This window comes from Cucurbita maxima, unplaced genomic scaffold (assembly GCF_002738345.1).
Source record: "Cucurbita maxima cultivar Rimu unplaced genomic scaffold, Cmax_1.0 Cma_Scf00008, whole genome shotgun sequence".
In the NCBI taxonomy this organism is placed as follows: Eukaryota; Viridiplantae; Streptophyta; class Magnoliopsida; order Cucurbitales; family Cucurbitaceae; genus Cucurbita; species Cucurbita maxima.
The window spans coordinates 456,824-478,961 of NW_019272024.1; the positions used below are offsets into that span (position 1 = coordinate 456,824).

A 22,138-nucleotide genomic window follows, 5' to 3' on the forward strand; every position below is an offset into this window, starting at 1 on the left:
GGCCGAAGTAGACAAAAAGGATAAAGAAAAAGGTTTTTTTTTTCTTGGGTAATAATATTAATGTTTTTAAATTCTAAAAATAGGTCAATTTGTTATTTCTAGAAATACGCTGTCGTTTCATTCTATGCCTAAAAAATTCAGAAGGATTGGATTAAATAATTGTGTTCTAAACTATAAAATATTTCTCTTTTCTTCATACCAACCATCAAATGGAAGGGCGTCTTTTATTCAAAATTTTCTCTTAATATTCTAAAAAAAATATCATTTAAAAAAATAAATAATATTAGTCCCTAAATTTAATCAGTAAAACAGAATATATTCATACGTGGAAGAAAAGTGTCAGCAAAAGAAAGTGGGGAAGTGGGGCAGCCGAGCCGCCAAGGAGGTGTCAGCCAGATAATTTTAGATGCCCCCTACTACTACTTTTACATAAAAGCCAGCCATCATGTGCCACGTGGTGATTTTTTATTTGTCTGTGAAGAATTATCTTCACCCTCTCAGCAAGTCAGTTTTTTTTTGTTTTTTTTTCTTTTCTATTTTACTATTTATCGTTTGTTACTCCATTTCTCTCTGGATCTGAAATCGGCAAAATCTGAACCCTAAATTTCTTGGGGCTTTCACTTCGTAGATCGGGATAATGGAGATGTGGACCTGTTTCTATTGTCTATCATTCTGAAAGGTTTAGCTTCTCTGTTCTGAGTTATTTGATCCTCCAACTGAATATTTTATCGTATTCCTCACACATGTTCCTTCTGCACGACTTACTTCTGGAACTCCTCTGTTGTCTTCGTCTTTCGCTTTCGTTTTCTTCTCCACTAAGTGTATGAATCGCTTCTGAATCCAGCGCTACATGATCTTATCCCTAATTTTCTTTGGGTGTACTCTTGTTGAGCCGGTATATCATTTGATTCCACTTGTGGATATCTGCTTTAGGTTTTAAACATTCCCTCTATGCTGATTCATCTTCGCTGATCAAACGGTTTAAATTCTGTGATCTGGGTATCCTGGACCATGTTTTAGCGGTGCAGCAAATAGAGATGCGATGGATCCCCAAATCCCTTTTTCTTTTGCTTTGGCTTCCAAGCATCTATCCTGTTTCTTGCACGGTGATGAATTAGAATTGAATTGTCTGTTTTTTTTTTACCTTAACCAGCACGTATGCGTTTAGTATATTTGGATCTGGTGTCATTGTTTGTGGAAGCAGCGTAAGACGTTTAAAACTCACATTTCCATATTTGATGTAGATCACTATTCACTATGAATGACTCTTTGTCATGGTGTTAATTGCTTGGTTTCATGACTCAGGTTTCTAACATATTTATTTTAATGCTCGCCTAAGCTTATGGTTTAACGAGAAGGATAGTACCTAAGACTAATTCAAAGAAGATAATTCCAATTAGTCAAGTTCAAAATACATAGTCTTAGGTACTATCCTTCAATGCCCACCACCATCCAATTATCTTCTTTGAATGTTTAATGTCTTCTTGAACAATCACATGTTGTATGTGTGAATGAAGGATGATGTAAGTGAATTTGCATGGAAGGGGAAAAGATCAGGGTACAAGCTTGTGACCACGAACTTAAGCTGTGAGGCTTAGGCTGCAAATGACTATGCAATTCTATAATTACTATACTTATGCAGTTTATGCTTTTAATGCCATTGAACATTCCTTCATATCATTCCATATAAGTTTTTCATGATCTCTGCATTAAAGTATCGGCATAATGCTTGTTGTTTCTTTCATGTCTGTAGCAACTTTAGTTTACCCATGGTTTTTTCTGGTACCTTAGAAGTTAAGTACTTGGCCTTCAATTATATTATTGTTCTCTTTATTGGGTTCCTATTACGTAGTTTGACCCGTTATCAGTTGGGTGAGCATATAATAACAAGCAGGTTTCTGTGTTTTCTTTTTCTAGTGAAGTTTATTGATTAGTTTATTCTATTCAATCCACAGCCATCAGGAAGGGCTCATGAGTTGCTCCAGTTTAGATAGCTTTCTGTTTGTTGCTACCGTTGGAATATAAAGCATCTTTTGGTACATTTGATATGTACAAAATGGATAAGTGGAAAGGCTGTGGAAAACTAGGGCAACTGTTGCCGAGAGGTGGTTCTGTAACTTCTTACAAGTATGCTCTTTTGCTGTCACCTGTTGTCTCTGTCTGGGATTGCATTGTCAGGAAAAGGAGGTATTCCTACAGACCTGAGTGGGTGTAGTGTTTAGGATAGTAAAATATAGTAGATATTAATAAAGTGATCCTCTATAGACTCTACAGTATCATGATGAAAGGATGGAGAAACAATTACGAGGATATATATACTACTTACAACTAGTTCTTTGAAAAAGTGATTGAAAAGATTTGTTAGGTATGGCTAGTTTTGTGGCAAGTATGGGTAATAAAGGACAACCTGTCGTGAAGAAAGCAAAAAAGAAGCAGGTGAAGGATGAGTTGGATCGTCAGAAACAAGCCGAGAAGAAAAAGAGGCGGTTAGAAAAAGCCCTTGCTACTTCAGCAGCTATTATATCTGAACTTGAAAAGAAAAAACAAATGAAGAAGGAAGAACAGCAAAGGCTGGATGAAGAAGGTGCTGCTATTGCTGAGGCTGTTGCTCTGCATGTCCTCATTGGTGAAGACTCAGATGACTCATACAAGATTCTTCTGAAAAACGACGGTCTCAACCCTTGGGAGTGCCCTGGGCAGTTTGACCACGTAATGAATGTTACAAGACCTGGCATTCCAGTGCAGGAGTTCGGGAGGTGCTCCCTTGAAGGGAGTAGGTGGACCTCTAATCTCAATAGATTTGGATCAAAGTGGCACGGATTTAGGAATGACTACTGGTCAGTCTCAGCTGGACCTTATGCTGAAGGTCACCACCATGCCTTATGTTTCGAGCAAGTTGATGGTGCTGTAAGTGAGATTTCTGCTGGTATTATAGCAGCTCAGTCTGTCTCATCGCTTCAAATTGCAGTAGACAGGGATGAAGAAATCGACATCCTTGACAGAATGCAAAGGGGTATGTAATTTAAACCACACATTTGAAATGGTGGTAGTTTGGTTTTGTACATGTTCTCATAATTGTTTAACTCTTTATGGTTGACCTGAATCCTGTCGTTTGCCCGGGAAATTAGTCTGTCTTTTTTGGGGAGTTCTAAGTTATCTTGTACCCAGTGTTGTTCTTATCGTCAGTCCCTAAGTTAGCAAATTCAACATGCAGTTTATGTGTTGATATGCTCAAAGGGCACTCTCAGCAGCAGTTTGAAGCATTCTTGTTAAAGTCCGTTCACTCAGATCATTAGTCTTGTGGCTTGTTAAATTGTATTTTTAAGAATTTGTATTATAGAAAATGTTATGCTTCAATGACTTAACTGCCTGTCAACATTATCTTCTTCAGATTCTTTCAGATTTTCAGGTATGTACTCGGATGGATTTTCAGATTTTTTTTTTTTTTTTTTTTTTTTTTTTTTTTTTTTCTGTTTTCTGGAAAACCTGTGATGACTAAAGCTAGTGAAATTTGGTTTCTTCCACAAACGTTAGTCAGCAAAAATTGAAGTTATTGTATTTTTACGGACTTAAAATTGACAACCTACAAACCAAAATTTAGTTCCCCACCATTTGAGCCCAAATTTAGGAAGAATAATACCGACATGAAGTATTTCTTCTTGCGTCGTAGATCAGGTAAACGAATAAAAGAGCTAATTTGGATAAGGATGATACCACGATTCCATCAAAATTTGTCCGAAACGAAAGGACCAAACTTCCAAGCAAATCAGATGAACCACAAAATGGGTTGTTGCTATGTATTGACTTGAAGGATTCTGCACAAAATATCATCAGATGCAAAAGGAGCAGCTCCATAAACGCACACAAATCAATATATTTCTCAGTAATAAAAATGAAATTTTACACTTAATGAAACAATAAACCTAAGTTCATCAAAACACGATTTTCACTTGTACCTAACAACACTCCAGAACACTTTCATATATCACGCTGCAATCGGGAATTGAGCAACATTGGCGACTCTTCATTTGCTTTGCGTTGTTGCTGTGCACCTTCAACTTCATTCCCTATTTCTGAACTACTCGATGGTTTAGCACCAGTAGTAATAAGATTCTTAAACCATGCAGCTTGAAATCTAGAAGTAACTCTATTCGAATCACTAGTAGAGTCTGGAGAAGACAAGATGTTGTTCGTGGCCCCAAGAAGAAAACGGTAAGCCACTTTGCTGGCCGATACGATCTCTGTCTTTGCCTGTTTAAACTGCAATAACACGATAAAAACCAACAAACCACATTTAGCTCGTTGCACATTTTATTATAATTACTGAGCCATTTGCATAAAGTTTATGAAGGTAAAAAATCACATTTTCTTCTCTGACAAAGGGAATAAATTGTCTAGCTTAGTTGATGAGTGTTAGGATCTTAAAAAGCAAAATGACACATCTAGACAATGAAAATTATAATGGTAGCAAAAATTTTGACCAAATTCCAACATATGAACATTTAGTCTTAAGAACGTATAGCCTGCAGACCCAGTCAGTATAACCCTTGTGCATGGATCGATCATCCATCCCTTACACTTTATACCTAATAGCAAAAAGATTTGTACTGCCATTTTTAAAAAAGAAACATTTTGAAATGTGCCAATATGCTAAGGGCTGAGCAAATGCAAGTTGTGGTAATATTCTCCAAAGAATATGCAACATGTTGTGTGATCCCTCAGTCCAAAAAAGTCTAATTGCAACATGAAAAATGTTATGCTGTTACATGTTGCAGTAAAACTTACACGAACTGCTGTGTTTCCAGCTACTTCCAGTGCAGCATCACCAGCATTGGCGAACCGATTAACCCAACCTACAACAGGATAAACATTATCAGATTTTTTTTTCTACCAAAAATTAATTAACATCCTCTAGTTAAAATCGAGGAAAGAGGAAGTCCCCACACACACCCACAATCCTTCCCCATCAGGTATTTGCCAAAAGTAATAGCTCAATTAGAAAGAAAACAGTCTTTACCACTCTGCCTCTACTATTTATTTCATACTATGACATCATTGTCAAGTCCAGACCTTCAAGTAACAACCACTACATTCTTGTTACTCTCACTGTTTTCGCACCCTTCACCGCTTGTTACAAGGATCATAGACTAAGATATGGAGAAACGAGGAAAAAGAAAACCAACAGCAGGAAATTGTTAGGAGGAGATGAAAAGACTAGGAAAAAGTAACAACTTTCATGGACTTGCAAAGACAGAAAATAAGAATGACAGAGAAGAGAACAGATAATTTAGTAGAAGGAAAACTAAAATTGGAGAGGGAGAGAGGGAGAGAAAGAGCGAGAGAGAGATGAAATAGCAAGAAAATGAAGATGTATTTGATAAGATCTATGCTTCAAATGCCCCCTAAACTCAGTAATGAGCCATGAACCTCACAAGATGTAATCATATAAAAAAAAAAAGTAGCCTGTTATACAATTCTGTGGGACTTCAAAATGTTCTGTTTGCCTTGCTGCAGAGTTGAACCTCAGACTAGGTGCCTAAATATCAATTGAAGACCAGTAATGCACTTATTATTGACATACTTAATGAGCTTCTTAGAGCAATATAAGCCATTCTTCATCAAAAGTGATGCCATTTAAAAGCAGAACAAAACAAAAACATTATATTAAAACCATGATGATGCAAATATATACTGAGAGGCCAATGAAGGAGGTTAACATGTTAACAACAATTTAGCAAACCTAATAGATGTAAAAGTATTTCTTTGGTTATCACCACAAGCATCAGAAAATGAATCTAGTGAATGTCTCAAATGCTAAGAAAAAATTGTCTCAGAACAAAGATCTTATATTATAGATCATAATGGTATGCATTCAGGTAACATTACCTGGAAGCTTTGGTACATTGAGCATTTCGCAGAACTGATCACAAAAGTGGTTACAATTTCTTGATAGCAAGTCATATGAACTTCCAGGCCACTCTCTACTAAGTTCTCTTAAAATCTGATTCACCTTGAAAATTGAACAGTTTGTTCTTCCAAGGTTAATACTTTCACGATACGTGTACATTGGGTTCTGTCCAGAGGGGCAACTGAAAACTCCAGTTCCCTGCTCGCAAAACCCAAAGGACCATTCATCATCTCCATAAACCTGTAGGGCATAGCACAATTAATCCAACAGTCCTTTCACCTGTAAAAGTCACAAGTCTATGTAGGGGAATTATGGGTAGGAAAATGTGACTGGCAATGAGCACAAGAGTGAGAGCTTCATAAGCCTTATAATTTGTTCGAGAGTAATGTTTTTTTTTTTTTAATAAGAAACAAGTTTGAGAGTAATGTTTAATATCTTCTATGAAGAAAATATTAGCTAAAAAAGGTCACGTAGTCGAATAAAACACGTATATGACATGCTTATGATTTATTCATGGCCAGAATGGGAGTGAAAACATAAGTGGAAAAATGATTAAACAATCTATTGCAAAAATTTCCACGTCTTAAGGTAAAGATGAAATAAGTAACGTTATCTCACAATCTAGATTATGTTTTGGCGTCCAGTCAGAGTCCAACCTCTTCTGAACAAGAACAATTTCTGACTGAAATAAATAGAATTAACAAACTCTTAAAAGTCCTAAATGAACCAACACAATACATTTTCAGTAGGTATAGTCTCTACCTCTACTAAAGAAATATCCACCTGGATCAGAGCAACACATAATAAAACCACTGGAGACAGACAGAGCCACACTGACATTCACACTTGCAAACCAATGAAGATACCAATTGTTCATCTTCAACTGAGAAACATACGGATTAACGGGAAATAAAATCTAAGGGTAACAATATTAACTAAAGAAACCATCACTACTTAGCCTACAAAAACCTGTAAATACGTGAAAAGATACAAAAGAGAAAGCGGCAAACCTGAACAGCGCTATGAAAGATACCGCCAAGACCAATTCCATCCTTGAAAATCTTGTTGATATTAACGATTGTATTGTTGGTCTTATCTGATCCGCTATTCGTGACGTCGTATATGTGCAGTATCACGTCGGTCATTTTTCAAGAAAAACGCAAACCAAAACCCTAAACTGTAAACCTGGTGCTCTTTTTCTCTCAGAATTAGAAACAAAATGACCCTAACCCTAAATCTACCACCGGTGTGTCGTGAAACTTGCCTCGCAATGTCTCTCAGTTGGAAAATGAGTAGTACCAATTGGATTCAAATGAAATCAAAACAACCTTTCAGCCACCGTTATCTTTCTACTTCACTATGATTTGCTCCTCGTTGTCTCTGATTTCAAAATCTTCCGCCTCGAAAATCGAAATCTCTGTCTTTGGTTACTCCTTTACTTTTTCTTGAACTCGAAACAGGGAATTCAGATTGAGTTTTGGAACACACGCTATTGGATCTCCGATTCGCATGAAAGCTGGAAGTTGCATTTAAAAATTTTCAAAATAAAGGATTTTCTGATAATTTCCCCTTTTCCGAAATGATTGAAGAGTCATGTGTGATTACCAATTTGCCCTTGGGAATGTGAGAATATTCAGAAATTGGACTGGAGCACAGCTGGCGTGGCAGTCGGTGCCAGGTTGCAGGATGGATGACGGAGTAAGCTCATTGTCTGAAATGAGTTGGACAAGTGGGCCCCATCTCGTCGTCTTCAAACTCTTTTTTCTTTTCTTTTCTTTTCTTTTCTTTTCTTTTTTCTTTTAGTTTTTGAGATTTAAAAATATTTAGTTAGGAATATTAAATACCAATCTTTATGAGTTCCATTTTTTCCCTTTTAAATTTAAAATTATTACTATTAATTAAAATAAAGAAGAGACTCAATGACAAGGGAGAAGGCTAAAATAGTACAACCCTTTGTCACCCTGAAATAGTACAACTCGTAGTCTTTGGTCCATAAAGATATATTGTTGGATGATTCGTTTTAAATTTTCATTTAAGTCGAACTTAAATCTATGCTCGAGAGATAGCTGACCATATACTAATAAGAGATGTAAAGCTTGTTGAGAAGGGTGGAGTCAAGGTCGTTCGCCAGGCCACCTAAATGCCACGAGTAAATGAATGTTGGTTCTACATTGGATATCACCTATTGTTGAGGCTTGTTGGGAGATGAGTTCCATGCCGGCTAATTAAGGGATTAATCATGAATTTATAAGTAAGGAATACTATCTTCATTGGTAGGAGTCTTCCTGAGGAAACCAAAATCAAAGTCATGAAAGCTTCTGCTCAAAGCAGATAATATCATACCATTATAGAGAGTCGTAATTTCTAACACCTAAATCACTCCATCTATCATCCCGAGGAGAAGTTTGGACTATCCACCATTGTAGGTAAGACAAAAAGAACTATAAGGTGTAATTCATAACTCTATCTATCATCCCGAGGAGAAGTTTCTAACGCCTAAATCACTCCATCTATAATCCGAAGAGAAGTTTGGACTGCTCACCATTGTATGTAAGACAAAAAGAACTTATAAGGTGTAATTCATAACCCAAGTCAAGAACCAGGATAGAACGTCCAAAGTCTTAGCCCAAGTAAGACCACGTAAGGTGGCTCAAAATCACCATAACACCAAACAACATAGTACTAAGGCTCAATGAAGTCATATGAGAAGAAGGTGACCCATAGTGTTTGATATGGGTCCAGCCACGGCTTACCAAGCAGCCCCAACCATCGTGAGATGCACATTTAGACTTGAACCAGAAAACGTCGAGGTGGGGGGAAGGTAACGTCAAGGTCGCTCCTGACCTGATTCAAATCTTGTCAAACTAACCTGCACATAACTAACTAGCTAATTTTTCCTCAGATATCACACTAACAAATGACCTTTTACAACATTATAAGCCAGCAGAGTTATCTTAGAAGGCTTGGCTGTAATTTTGTTAGAGTATAATATATGGATTCTTCTGTTTAAGAATCCATCATAAAGCTAGCTATCTTCCATCATTAGTAAGCAACTGGGAGAAAACTTTGGTTGTACTTGCGTCTGAATAGTTACCAGTACCTTCATCTGAATGTCTCCTCAAGTCGCTTGGATGAGTTGCAGTGGACGTCGGAAAGTTGGATTCATTGACATCTACGGGTTCTGATGGCTCGATCGGTAGCTCGATTTGTAGTTGAAGAACATATTCCAAGTTCCATAAGACATCTCCCATTGTTGGTCTGTCAATTCCATAGTCAGCCAAACATTTTTCTGCTGTTTCTCCATATTTCTTTAACGAACTCGGATTGATTTTCCCGACCAAATGTGGATCGATGATCTTTTCGAGCATTCCTTTCCGTTGCCAATGCAATGCCCATTCGGCGAGATTTACTTGTTCCCTATCAAGCAATGGATCAACAGCAGGCCTAGCACAAAGAACTTCATAGAGCACTACTCCAAATGAATACACATCCGACTTATCAGTGAGTTGTTGTCTTCGAAAATACTCTGGATCAAGATAGCCAAAGCTACCTTTTACTCCCGTACTAACGTGTGTCTCGTCGAGACGAGGCCCCGATCTTGAAAGACCAAAATCGGCAACTTTAGCAACAAAGCTCTCATCCAGTAAAATGTTGGTCGACTTGATATCGCGGTGGATGATGCCCTGTGCAAAACCAGTGTGGAGGTAGTGAAGACCTCTGGCTGCACCAATGCAGATTTCGAGTCGTTGCTTCCACGACAAAGGAGACACGACCGAGCCATACAATTGCTTTTTCAATGGACCTTTCTCTATATATTCATAAACCAGTATCATTTCTGACTGTTCTTCGCAGTATCCAACAAGTGAAACAAGATGGTGATGTCGAATCTTGGACAAGATAGCTATCTCAGTGTGGAATTCAGGAAGGCCCTGCCGTGATCCTGGCACACCTCTCTTCACAGCAACATTTATATTGTCCCTAAGAACCCCTTTGTAAACCATACCAAATCCGCCCGAACCAATGATCAAACTCTCGTCGAAATCGTTTGTTGCTGACTGAATTTCAGTGAAGGGGATCTTCAAGTTGTGGTATCCATTTGGCCCAAAAGATGCAAGAGTTGATCCCCTTGATAATTTACTATCAGAACTGCCACCTGCATATGCCTGAACCGAAGTCCAGCCTGCACTCTCCGCCCGCCTCGGCGTCGGTTTCTTTCTCCTCTTGCATACCAAAGCAAGAATTGCAGCAAAAACCAGACATAAACCAACGAATCCACCAACAATAGGACCTACAATGACCCATGAATTTCTCTTTTTCTTCTCAGTTTCTGAAAACATACCCCTAGGTCTCACCATCTCCATGATCTCTGCTCCATTTAAGATCGCATTATATCCCAAAGAACTGCTCAGATCAGACGGTCCAACACTTATTTGAATATTTCCAGAACCATCAGAATCCACAATGAAATCAAAATAAAAAGGAGTTAATAGCCGAGAGGAAAGAGATGACAAATCCAGGTCCCTATATGCAGGATAGCCATTGATATACACATTGAAATACAACTGATTAAGAGCAAAGCTAACAATATCACAGAAATGCAAGCGAACCAAGTACTTCATGCCATTAGAATCCAATGGAAACTTCCAGGTGAGGTTAAATTTCGCACCCAAAACTGTGATATCCTTGTTCATCTGTTGCGCCGTCATGTAAACAATGTCCGGCGCATCCTCCCGAGTGGCGCCGCTGGCCTGATAGTACGGAGCCTGAAAAGTTGAGGCAAGCTTTGCCGCCGACTTTATAACCAGATAAGGCTCATCGGGCACCCAAGTTCTCCAAAGACTGTCGTTAAGCGGGGTCAATTTGGAACCCCCAACGTTAATTCTGTATTTGGTTTCCAAGACTTGCGATGTGAGTTTGTAATATTCTCGAACTCCATTAGAATCCACAAGCTTAGCTCCATTATCGGTGATGAGTTCTTTAGGGGCTGAAAATACCTCGATTGCATTCACGAATCCAAAACCCAAACCCGAAACCGGTTCGAACTCGATTTCAAGCACGTTGGCGTCAATTCTCACGATGAACTCTTTAATTACAGAATCGTTAACGTGAGAAATATTAGAAAGCAACAATCCGTTGGCCGAGATAGTGAAATTTGCAGAATGTAAATCGAATTCCAGCGCCGAAAATGGCGAAAGATGGAACCGTAGCAAGTGAGTACCGTTCTTCTTGAGGTTGAATTTGTAGCTTGAGGCCCTGGTGAAAACTCTGGCAGTGTGATACAAAGAGGTAGAATCCGGAGGTGGATTCCGGTTGGAAACCGCCACCGATCGGCCGGCGACGAGAAAGCCGGGGGCGGGTTTTAATGAATCGCCAACGAAAACGCGATTAAAGAAGGAGGAATTGGAGGATGATCCGCAGCTGAGAAGGTAAATGTCAGAGGGAACAACATCAGCAGAAAGAAAAGGAAGGAAAAGAAGAAGGAGAAAGAGGAGTTTGGAGATCGCCATGGGAGGCGCCCAAGAGTTGCAGAGAAATGTTTTGCAAAGTGACAGTAAGGAGTGAAAAATGAAAATATGGGAAAGTTGAAGGGCCAAATAGTAAGTCGACTTTGACCATATGTCAAAAAGGATAGTATAACATGAGACATTTTTTTGAAAGCTCGAACGAGTATGACAATGTCGTGACGTGGCAATTCAATTATTAATTTATTAAATTCCTAAATTCTTTAAGAACTCAATCAAAGGATTTTTAAGTGTAATTTCATGTGACGGGTATGTTAGTTAAAAATAAAAATAAATTAAATGATAAAGCATCAATTATGATAATAAATTATTGAACAAAAAAAAATAAAATAAAATAAGATAAAGTTAGGAAAGGTTTTAATTTGATACGTGTAAGCATTCATTCGTCTCTTTTATCTTAATTATTTGTCAAACGTGTTAAAAATAATAAATATTTATATAAAAATATATTAAATCATTCCTTAAAAAAAAAAAAAAACATGTTATATTATTATTTATAGAGATAAAATGTATTAATCTCCATTTTAAAAAAGAACTTTCAAATTTATAAAATTTGACCGATTTTAGATAAATATTGCAATTGTTCAAAGTCCATTCATTTGTTTATTAATTTCAACAACAAAAATTACGGCTGTTAAAATTGATTCAACCGAGTAATTATAATTATTTTTTCCACAATTTTTAATAGAAATTTCACATCAGCATTCATTACTTCCACTCATTTTTGGAAAATTACACTTTGCAAGTGGGATTGGCACAAAACATATAGATTTCAAGATATGCTTTTAACAATAATTTAATTATTTCTAAAAAACAATGATTTATTTTTTTTATTTCGATTCTTTTATTTTCTACATATATTTTTCAATTATGATTTTTTTATTTTTTTAATCCGTTTCTAAAAATAAAAACTTTTTTTTTATTTAATTTAAAAAACTGGACTGAATTTCTTAAAATATTAGTAAGTAAAAAGTAAGAGTGGAAAATGTTGGCATTAATATGCTTATAATTTATACATTTCTTCTTGTGTTTGGCTGCATTATTAAAACTATATCATTTTTAAAATAAGTATTAATTAGCTGATTTTCCATTATTTTGGTTGCATTATCAAAATTAAAATACTTTTAAAATAATTATTAGTGCGTCTGGCGTAATTTTCTAAATGATTTTAGAGGAAAAGGTTTATATATAGATATATATATATTTTTGAAGTATCACACAAAATGTAGTAAAATAAATAAATATTTTAATTAATAATATATTATATAAATAAATAAAATTGAAAGCATGTATTTTTTGAATTGCGGTACACGCAGGGTTTAAAAAAAGAAAAAAAAACTTTATTTTATATCACTGAATTTTACTGAGTGATGAAGTCCATCGTTGGTGTTCTCTCTCCGTCCAATCCACCTCGCCGGAGATGGCCTTACAGTCGCAGCTCGCCTCGAAGTCGCCCGAAGTACAGCTTCTATGTTTGTCTTCCTGCAAAATCTCAGCTAGAATCTCCAGGAGCATCGCGATCGCTCTTCGGCCACCAGTGCAACCGTTGTCGTCGTCGTCATCAGCAGCAGCTGAAAGTGCACGCCGAAGATTCTGGAACTTTTGCGGCACCAGTACTGGAAATGTTCAACTGAGACGAAATGTTGCTGTTAGATCTCATCTGAAATTGAATCTCCCCCTCATTTCTCCGCATGACCAGTGGGGCAACTGGACTGTTTTATTCTCCGTTGGAGCCTTCGGTATCTGGTGAACTTTTACATTGCTTCTTGAACTTTTATTGATTATATTCCTGATTGAATTAGATATACAATTCGCGAGAGAGTAAATTTTAATATGATTTGTTAAAATTCATTGTAGGAGTATTAAGGTTTGTGGTTCCCAATTTTTATTGTTAATATTGCTTTCCAAGTCCGGAAAACAGCCAGTTCACAGCTTTGTTTTGTGCTTTTGGTTCTTGTTTATTTCGTATAGGCAATGTTTTATGGTTTGATTTCTGATCCAAACTTGTAATTTCGTTTCTTGAATGGAATCTTTGTTTTGTATTGAGAAAAGGTCTTTGATGTTATTAATGTGCAGTCAATGTGCAGTCAATGCTCAGTTGAGTAATTTTGCACAATTTTCGCCAGAATGGCCTTCTAACGAGTTGGTAGCCAAACTGAGCTATAGGATGTCGGGAGATTGAAGCTTAACGAAAGAAAAATGGAAAATAAGAAACTATTTAAGAATTTCATGGACTCTGTGTGAGATTAGTGGAGATGCAAGTTACTATGTACACCCATAAGAAGAACTTGGCAGTGTTGGGATTTAGTTTTGATTCTTAAGAGTATATGCGATACTCTGAACTGAAGTTCTGGTCTTTTTCCTTTCACGTTGATTTTCTTTCTTATTATTGCTTTCTTGAAATTGAAGGTCTGAGAAAACGAAGGTTGGTAGTGCATTAAGTGGTGCCCTAGTGAGCGCATTGGTGGGACTTGCAGCCAGTAATTTTGGGATCATTGCATCTGATGCTCCAGCTTTTCCTTTTGTTTTGGAGTTTTTGCTACCGTTAGCAGTTCCTATGCTGTTATTTAGGGCAGATTTGCGCAATGTAATAAAGTCAACTGGGACACTTCTCTTGGCATTTTTGTTAGGTTCAGGTAATGGCCCCCATGAGGACCTCCACGATTGCTTTGTGAGTTTCTGATTCTCAAATCTTGTTTTACATGCCATGTTGATTAGTTCTGTATGAGCCATTATGGCTTAGTATGAATAATATGATCAATTCTAAAATATCGTTCGAACTACTTATAATTTATAACCTTGCCTTTTTTTTCCCTTGAATCTTCAGGAAATGTCATATTCTTTGGGCCCTGTTCTTAACCAAGATATTCAAATAAGTTGAGGGAAAAATTTAACAAATTAGATTATTAGAACAGTTCATGAATGCATGTTCACAGGGTAGACGTGTGTTTATTATTTGATTCCTGAAACTCAAATCGTCTCTTTGATAATCTGACCTTTAAGTTGCTAATGCACTTCAGATGCTCATGATAATATTTTGTATGTTTGGATTAGGTTGACATTCAATAAATTACATTGGTTAATAATCTGTTAAGTTATCTTCAAACATTAGATTCTTTTTGGTCACTCACTCACACCACGTAGAGTCATCTTGACAAGTTTTGCCGTTGTTCTCTTTCTTTTGATAGTTGCAACAACAATTGGAACTGTTGTGGCCTATTTTCTTGTACCAATGCAATCACTTGGTCAGGACAGTTGGAAAATTGCCGCCGCACTAATGGGAAGACATATTGGTGGAGGTAATATGCTCTCTTCATCTCATCTTCTAGTTATATACGAATACCTTGGCAGTCTCAATTGCAAGTAGTGACACATTGATCCATTGAACTATTATTCTTCAGTTCACTATCATCTCATAGATGTTTTGTTCTTTGTTTGTATGGGTGCAGCTGTCAATTATGTCGCTATATCTGATGCCCTTGGTGTCTCTTCATCAGTATTAGCAGCTGGACTTGCTGCGGATAATGTAATTTGTGCAGCGTATTTTGCAACATTGTTTGCTTTAGCATCTAAAGTACCTCCTGAACCAACGACATTTAATGATGCGACGGGTATGAAATTCCACTTGTTTTGGCCTGTATAATCTCTAGTTGTTCAATATTTTTCTGAGGCATGATTTTTGGCGAATGATTAAACAAAGCAAATGCCGTATATGTTGCTGCAGCTTTCCATAATTGTCGGAATTATCACGTGTAATGTGTGTGGTCAGTTTCATAGGATAAACTAGGGATTTCGTAACTACATAATGAAATACTTCCAAATTAGGCCTCTAATGGAAGTTGTGTTGGGTAGATGCTGGAAAGGATGCAGAAATTGAGGATAGCAGCAAGCTTCCGGTGTTACAATCTGCCACAGCCCTTGCTGTATCGTTTGCCATTTGTAAAGCTGGTTCCTACCTGACCAAATATTTTGGAATTCAAGGTGGTAGCATGCCAGCAATTACCGCCATCATTGTTGTCTTAGCAACCATTTTTCCCAAGCCGTTTGCTTACCTTGCTCCTTCTGGTGGGGCTATGGCTATGATTCTAATGCAGGTTACTTTTTTGCATTACTTGCTACGTCAATTCCTCCACTCTTTATATTTTGCCTATGCACAAATTTTTGAATTTGTAATGATCTTTACCCCTTCATCATTGTCTGGAAACAGATTTTCTTTGCTGTAGTGGGAGCAAGTGGAAATGTATGGAGTGTCATCAGCACTGCGCCAAGTATCTTCTTGTTTTCTCTTGTCCAGATTGCAGTCCATCTTGCCATAATCCTTGGTCTTGGAAAGCTGCTTCGCTTCGACCAAAAGTTGCTGCTGATAGCATCGAATGCCAACGTCGGAGGTCCCACTACAGCCTGCGGGATGGCCACGGCTAAGGGTTGGAGTTCAATGGTTATTCCTGGAATTCTTGCTGGAATTTTTGGAATCGCTATTGCAACTTTCCTAGGGATTGGATTTGGAATGATGGTCTTGAAATACATGTAATACCATTCAAATTTAGATCATAAAGTCCTCTGCTTTTCTCCAAATTCCTGTAACTTATTTAATGGAACAACTTATTTTTGCTCAAAGGACATTGGAGGTCGCTGGCAAAGCTCAACTTGAGTATCTAATGGCATGTTATATGTCAATTCGAGCTGAGCTCAGTTCTTCATGGTGAGACCATAAAAATAGTGTTTCTCACTTATATACTAAAAATCTTCTCCTTAGTTAATATAGGATTTCTCGGATGGTCTTTCATTTTTAGCCCAATAATTATTTGATTTTTTTTAGAAGTTGAAAAAAAAAGTTTAATCTCTAATGATATTCCAATAATGAAACCTACTTCATACAATAAGTTGACTATTAAATCTCAACATGTTTTTAAATGGACTTTTTTTAATTATTAATTTGGAGATAATTTTCTTTATTATTAATGTTCATGTCAGCAACTTACAGGGCAAGCATCCCATGTGCACTAATTTATTAGATTCTAAGAGTACGTCCAACACTTGTAATTATAATTGATTTAATTTTAATAAAAATTAGCAAACTTAATTTTTAGTTCAATAATTCCAGAAATTGAACCACTATTTTTGAGATAGTAATTAAGTGTGAGGTATACTTCAATCAATTCAATCAATTAAACAGATTGAGAAATAGAAAATTCATTTGTAAGTTAAAATGGTAAAATTATATGTAAATTTTTTTAAAATTAAAAAACTAATTATAGATTATACAAAGCATTCTAAACTGCTTGTATCCAAGCTATAAAAAGAATTGTGTTTAATTTATGGATAAAAATGTTTTGAAGTGAAGAATTGTACTTTGTTATTGTACTGACAGCCAACTCAAAGCTTCATCAGATGTACTACCACCACAGCTTAGCTAATAAATATATAATAGTCAACCAGATTTTTTGTTATATAATCTGTTTCTAATACATCTAACCAATGGAATATATTATATTAATCGAATAAGTTTATTTTTGACCTCGAAGGTAAGCCACGAACAAATTTAGTTGATTTCAACGCTAATTTGAGTTTATTTAACTTTGTTTGTAACTAAGACTTTGATACTGAACGACATATTCCATAGAACCCTAATAATCGTAATGCTTAGAAATTTGTCTAGAGTACTTTTGAAACTCAGAATCGGATAATAATTTGTATTTGAAATTTCTTTTTTTTACTCGGGAACGAATAATTTACGTTTTAACCGTAATAAGATGCAAAAACACAACAAACATTTAATAATAATAATAATAATAATAATAATAACATATGGTCTAAAATGAAATGAAGAAAAAAACAAAAAATGTTTTGACTTATGAATCAAAGAAATGAAATGATAAATGGAAGGGTGGGTTCAATACATATCAATAATGTTTTGACTTTCCAATTACTCCATTTTATTATAAACATCATCACCATTTCAAAGCCTTACTCATTTGAGAGTAGATAAGCATGTTTCATGTCATTTCTTTCTTCACATTGTTGGACAGGTTTTACTTCTAAAACCAATTTCTATTTCTTTTAATTTTTCATAAATTGTTCGTTAATTCAATCTATGACTGTCTCTCAAAATAAAAAAGTTAGAACGTAGAATTTTGTTCTGACGCCGTCCGTGACGACATTAAGCATATGCATCAACCTTCAAAATTGTTCTAGTTTGTGCATATAAATATAGCATCAAAGTTGGATAAATCCCACAAGTGGTACCAAATGGCGAAGGAAATGGCAATGGCTAGAGGTGTGAAGATGGTGTTCTTGTTAACTTTTGTGCTATGGCTGTGGCTTTGGATTATGTTGCCCACAAAGCTTTACAAGAACACCTGGACCCCAAAGCTCAATATGGACCTCAACTCCACTTATTTTAGAGAGCAAGGTACACAAATTTCCAAATATTTGGTGATTTTGGGTCTGTTTTGGCTTGAAATTAACTTGGATTCAATGAATTTGCAGGCACAAATCTTCTGCTTTTCTCATTTCCCGTCATGTTGATGGCAGTTTTGGGTTGTTTTTATCTCCAATTGCAGAAGAGTTCTTCAGAAGATCCTAAACCCTTTTCTACCCAAAGGTTGTTCACCATTTAATTAATTCTTATGTTTTTTAATGGTTTTTGAAATGGGTTTTGGTTTGGTGTAGGAGCCGAGGAGATTCATTTCTGAAACGACCAGTTCTGGCAATGAATCCTCTGGGGATTCTTAATACATTGGAGATTGGGTTCGCAGCTGCATTTGTTATACTTTTGATTTGGTCTCTTGGAAATTACTTGTATGTCAGTTTTGGCAATCTTCACATGCATGTAGCTGGCGAGAAAGTGTATGTTTTCTCTTTTCCCTCAAAATTTAACCACTCTCGGTTTAGTCGCATCCAAATGAACTAAAATTAGAATAAGAACTTTTAGAAATTGTGTGGTGCACCAACTAGGATGCTAAGCCTCGAAGGGGTAGACATCAGACGGTATGCCAGCAGGGAGTAGACACCAGGACAGTGTGCCAGTGAGGAAGCTGGCCCCAAAAGGGATAGATTGTGAGATTCCGCATTCTTTATTACGGTGTAGAAATCTCCCCTAAAGAAAAGTCCAAAGTAGATAATATTTAATGAATTTTGAAATGTGAATAGTTTTCGAAGTTATAAGTATGAAAAAGTTGATGGTTCGAACCCAACCAATTTGGTTCAGGTGGGAAGCTAAGTTTAGAAGTGTATCGCTGAGACTTGGGTACATTGGACATATATGCTGGGCGTTTCTGTTCTTCCCAGTCACAAGAGGGTCTTCATTATTGCCAATAATTGGACTCACCTCAGAATCAACCATCAAGTATCACATCTGGCTTGGCCACATTTCTAATCTTCTCTTTGCATTACACACCGTTGGATTCATCATCTACTGGGGCATCACAGATCAAATGGCTTTGGTAAATCCTTTTTTTCTTCTACTCTTTTGTGGGGAAACAAAATGAATGGTGTTCATCTCTTGTCTGCTTCCGATTGTCTGTATCCCTTAGAATTATACTTTCACTTTGATTTCTTATCTTTTCCTTGTCCTCTATATGCATTTCAAAGTGATTGGTCCTTTGAAGTGATGATTTTCCGATTCTAAAGATAAGGTTAACAGTGATGGCGGCTGCCAATTCTAGTACCATCTGTCGTTATAGTCTTTTCACTTTTCCATCATACGAGGGGAACAAAACATTTCTTATAAAATGTGTATAGAAACATCTCTCTAATAGACGCGTCAGACACAAGGCGGTGTGCCAGTGAGGATGCTGGCCCCACAAGAAGAGTGGATTTCAAGATCTCATATTGGTTGGAGAGGAAAACAGGTTGCGTGCCAGCGAGGACATTGGGTCACCAAGGGGGTGGATTGTGAGATCCCACATTGGTTGGAGAGGGGAACTAAGCATTAGTTATAAGAGTGTGGAAACCTCTCTCTAGTAGATACATTTTAAAAATCAGCCATACATCTCGTTGACCCCCAAGGGGGTGGATTGTGAGATCCCGATTCCTTGTAAGGATGTGAAAACCTCTCCCATTAGACGCGTTTTAAAAACCTTGAGGGAAACCCAAAAGGAAAGAGCTTGGGGACGATATCTGCTAGCGATGCACTTGGGTTGTTATATGATTCTTTCTAACGGGAGTCTTTCGCCTAGTTTTACTAACAAGAGATTGAATCATCAATGTTCGTATTATCCACTGAACTATGCTTTAATTAGATGTTTCAGTTTATATTCCTACTAATGTAATTTCCATTACCGATAGACAAATATTCTTATCTGCGGATCTATTCAATGCTGGAATCAGACCTGCTATTAATGTGGGTATTTCCATCTCCAGAGTAGGTATAAACTTTATTGGCCTTTACTAGGTTGATCGTTTTATAAGGTTGTTCGTAGCCACGTATTTGATTGTTTCCATCTAAACATATGATTTGTTAAGCTTGTTCTTAGCTACAACAAAAAAACTCAACTCCAAAGCAAGAACCAAGTAAATTTCTATTGGTACATTGCTTCAATGTATTGTTCAAAATCAATACTAACTGAATATGCATCATTATGATCAGTTGATAGAATGGAGTGAAGACTATGTATCAAATATAGCTGGACTGATAGCCATGGCATTCGCCACAGTTATCTGGGTGACAAGTTTCCGTTCGATTCGTCGAAAAATGTTTGAAGTTTTCTTTTACAGTCACCATTTTTACACGCTCTACACCGTCTTCTATCTAATCCATGTCGGAGCAGCATATGTATGCTTGATTCTTCCTGGAATGTTTCTCTTCGCAATTGATCGATTCTTACGATTCTTACAATCGCAACGACGCGTAAGCCTGGTTTCCGCTCGCCATCTTCCTTGTGGTGCCGTCGAACTAAACCTTTTGAAAAGTTCAGGTTCAGTTTCTATATGAACTGATCATTGAAACTCTTCTTGTTCTTTCTCTTCAGCTGAATATTTGATTGGATTTTAACCCTTTTCTGATCAGAACTAAGCTACAGCCCAACAAGTGTGATGTTCTTAAATGTGCCAACCATTTCCAAACTGCAATGGCATCCTTTTACAATCACTTCCAACAGCAAATTGGAGCCTGATATAATCAGTGTTGCTATAAAAGTAGGGGGGAGCTGGACTTCAAAACTTCACCAGCAACTTTCTTCTTCTCTGGATCATCTTCAAGTTTCTGTTGAAGGTCCATATGGGCCAGCTTCTACTCGCTTTTTAAGGTGATTCCCTTCCCTAAAAGCCAAAAAATCCTTGAATTAGTGGAGTTTACTTGAATTTGATTGATGTTTTATCAGGCATGAATCTTTGCTCCTGATAAGCGGAGGAAGCGGGATTACTCCGTTCATTTCGATAATCCGAGAGATTATGATCGTTCGAAGCACGAAACCGAACTGCCATGTTCCACAAGTGCGCCTCGTATGCGCCTTCAAGAACTCCATTGATCTCACCATGTTGGATCTCTTGCTTCCAGTATCTAGCACACAAACAGAGATTTCTAATGTACCATTACAGATTGATGCTTATATCACCAGAGAGGAAGAACAGCCACAAACAAATGAGGAAAATCTTATAAACACAATATGGTTTAAGCCAAATCCAATGGACTCACCAGTGTCAGAGGCTCTTGGACCAAACAATTGGCTGCTACTCGGCACAGTCATCTCGTCTTCATTTGTGATGTTCTTGATTCTTTTAGGTATCATTACTCGTTACTACATTTACCCGATCGAACGAAATGGTGACGCTGTTTACAATTACACCTACAAGGTTCTTTGGGACATGTTCCTTTCACTTGCTTGTATTTGCATATGTTCTAGCTTGGTCCTTATGTGGCAAAGGAAAACATATGTTTCAAACAAACAAGTCCAAGTTCTTAATGTTCAATCCCCAAAAGCATCACCCGGGTCATGGATCTTTGGAGGTGAAAGAGAGCTTGAGAGCCTTCCCTACCAACCCCTTGTTCAAGCAACCAACATCCATTATGGGGGCAGGCCTGATCTCAAGAGTAAGCTTTCCTACCTTTGTATTAACCAAAAGCACGCACACATACATAAACGGTTAAGAACCACGACTCTCCACAGTGACATGATATTGTCCACTTTGAGCATAAGCTCTCATGGCTTTACTTTGAGCTTCCCAAAGATTCGTACCAATGGAGATTTATTCTTTACTTATAAACTCGTGATTATTCCTTACATTAATCAAGGCTCAACAATCCTCGACATAAACAGCAACCAACATCAATATGGTAACATGTTTTGTAATGCAGGAATTCTTCTGGACTGTAAAGGATCGGATATCGGAGTTTTGGTCAGCGGCCCGATGGGGATGCGCCATGACGTAGCGAAAATCTGTTCAACTGCTTATGGAGATAATCTAAATTTTCATGCTATGAGTTTCACCTGGTAAAAACTTGGAAGAACATTGCTGAATTTAAAATTCAAACCTGTGTCAATACCGTATATGAACGTGTTGGATTGTGAAGTAAAAAAAGCTTATGTTCTTGTATTCTCATTCAAGTACGCCAACGTATACTAAATACATTTCTTCTTGAACTCTCAATTCATCTTTGTCTATGCAAAAACGATGAACATGAATATCTTTTGGCAGCTAACCAGACAACATATGCTGAAAATGTTAACGTTGGTGTTTGTTGTTAATCATAAAAAGTAAGCACTAA

General features: G+C 37.0%; 5 protein-coding genes across 8 annotated transcripts; 3 read left to right on the forward strand and 2 right to left on the reverse strand.

The window, feature by feature from the left end:
- The first annotated feature begins 522 nt into the window (after window positions 1–522).
- On the forward strand, window positions 523–3,386 carry LOC111482632. Of its 4 annotated transcripts, none has more exons than XM_023128511.1 (2): window positions 523–679; window positions 1,956–3,386. In XM_023128511.1, exon 2 carries the CDS (start codon window positions 2,368–2,370, stop codon window positions 3,019–3,021), a length of 654 nt encoding a protein of 217 aa, XP_022984279.1. In that variant the 5' UTR covers window positions 523–679; window positions 1,956–2,367; the 3' UTR covers window positions 3,022–3,386. The 4 variants fall into 4 exon arrangements, with proteins under 4 accessions (XP_022984279.1, XP_022984280.1, XP_022984281.1 ...); XM_023128512.1 differs by having other exon boundaries at window positions 538–895; XM_023128513.1 differs by lacking the exon at window positions 523–679 and adding an exon at window positions 687–821.
- A 380-nt stretch (window positions 3,387–3,766) lies between these two features.
- Window positions 3,767–7,455, reverse strand: LOC111482630 (deSI-like protein At4g17486). The gene is made up of 4 exons (XM_023128510.1): window positions 6,919–7,455; window positions 5,887–6,148; window positions 4,786–4,853; window positions 3,767–4,260 (listed from the first exon to the last, which is right to left on the reverse strand). The coding sequence occupies exons 1-4, from the start codon at window positions 7,051–7,053 to the stop codon at window positions 3,979–3,981; spliced, it is 747 nt and encodes a 248-aa protein (XP_022984278.1). The 5' UTR covers window positions 7,054–7,455; the 3' UTR covers window positions 3,767–3,978.
- A 935-nt stretch (window positions 7,456–8,390) lies between these two features.
- Window positions 8,391–11,470, reverse strand: LOC111483132 (probable receptor-like protein kinase At5g24010). The gene is made up of 2 exons (XM_023129272.1): window positions 9,009–11,470; window positions 8,391–8,777 (listed from the first exon to the last, which is right to left on the reverse strand). The coding sequence occupies exons 1-2, from the start codon at window positions 11,413–11,415 to the stop codon at window positions 8,773–8,775; spliced, it is 2,412 nt and encodes an 803-aa protein (XP_022985040.1). The 5' UTR covers window positions 11,416–11,470; the 3' UTR covers window positions 8,391–8,772.
- Window positions 11,471–12,790: 1,320 nt separating this feature from the next.
- Window positions 12,791–16,037, forward strand: LOC111483083 (uncharacterized membrane protein YjcL-like). The gene is made up of 6 exons (XM_023129207.1): window positions 12,791–13,176; window positions 13,840–14,066; window positions 14,619–14,729; window positions 14,880–15,041; window positions 15,283–15,524; window positions 15,638–16,037. Exons 1-6 carry the CDS (start codon window positions 12,851–12,853, stop codon window positions 15,959–15,961), a joined length of 1,392 nt encoding a protein of 463 aa, XP_022984975.1. The 5' UTR covers window positions 12,791–12,850; the 3' UTR covers window positions 15,962–16,037.
- Window positions 16,038–17,481: 1,444 nt separating this feature from the next.
- LOC111483082 (ferric reduction oxidase 4-like) lies at window positions 17,482–22,020 on the forward strand. The gene is made up of 8 exons (XM_023129206.1): window positions 17,482–17,842; window positions 17,920–18,034; window positions 18,103–18,279; window positions 18,641–18,875; window positions 20,021–20,348; window positions 20,441–20,678; window positions 20,754–21,463; window positions 21,728–22,020. The coding sequence occupies exons 1-8, from the start codon at window positions 17,680–17,682 to the stop codon at window positions 21,865–21,867; spliced, it is 2,106 nt and encodes a 701-aa protein (XP_022984974.1). The 5' UTR covers window positions 17,482–17,679; the 3' UTR covers window positions 21,868–22,020.
- The last annotated feature ends 118 nt before the right edge of the window (window positions 22,021–22,138 follow it).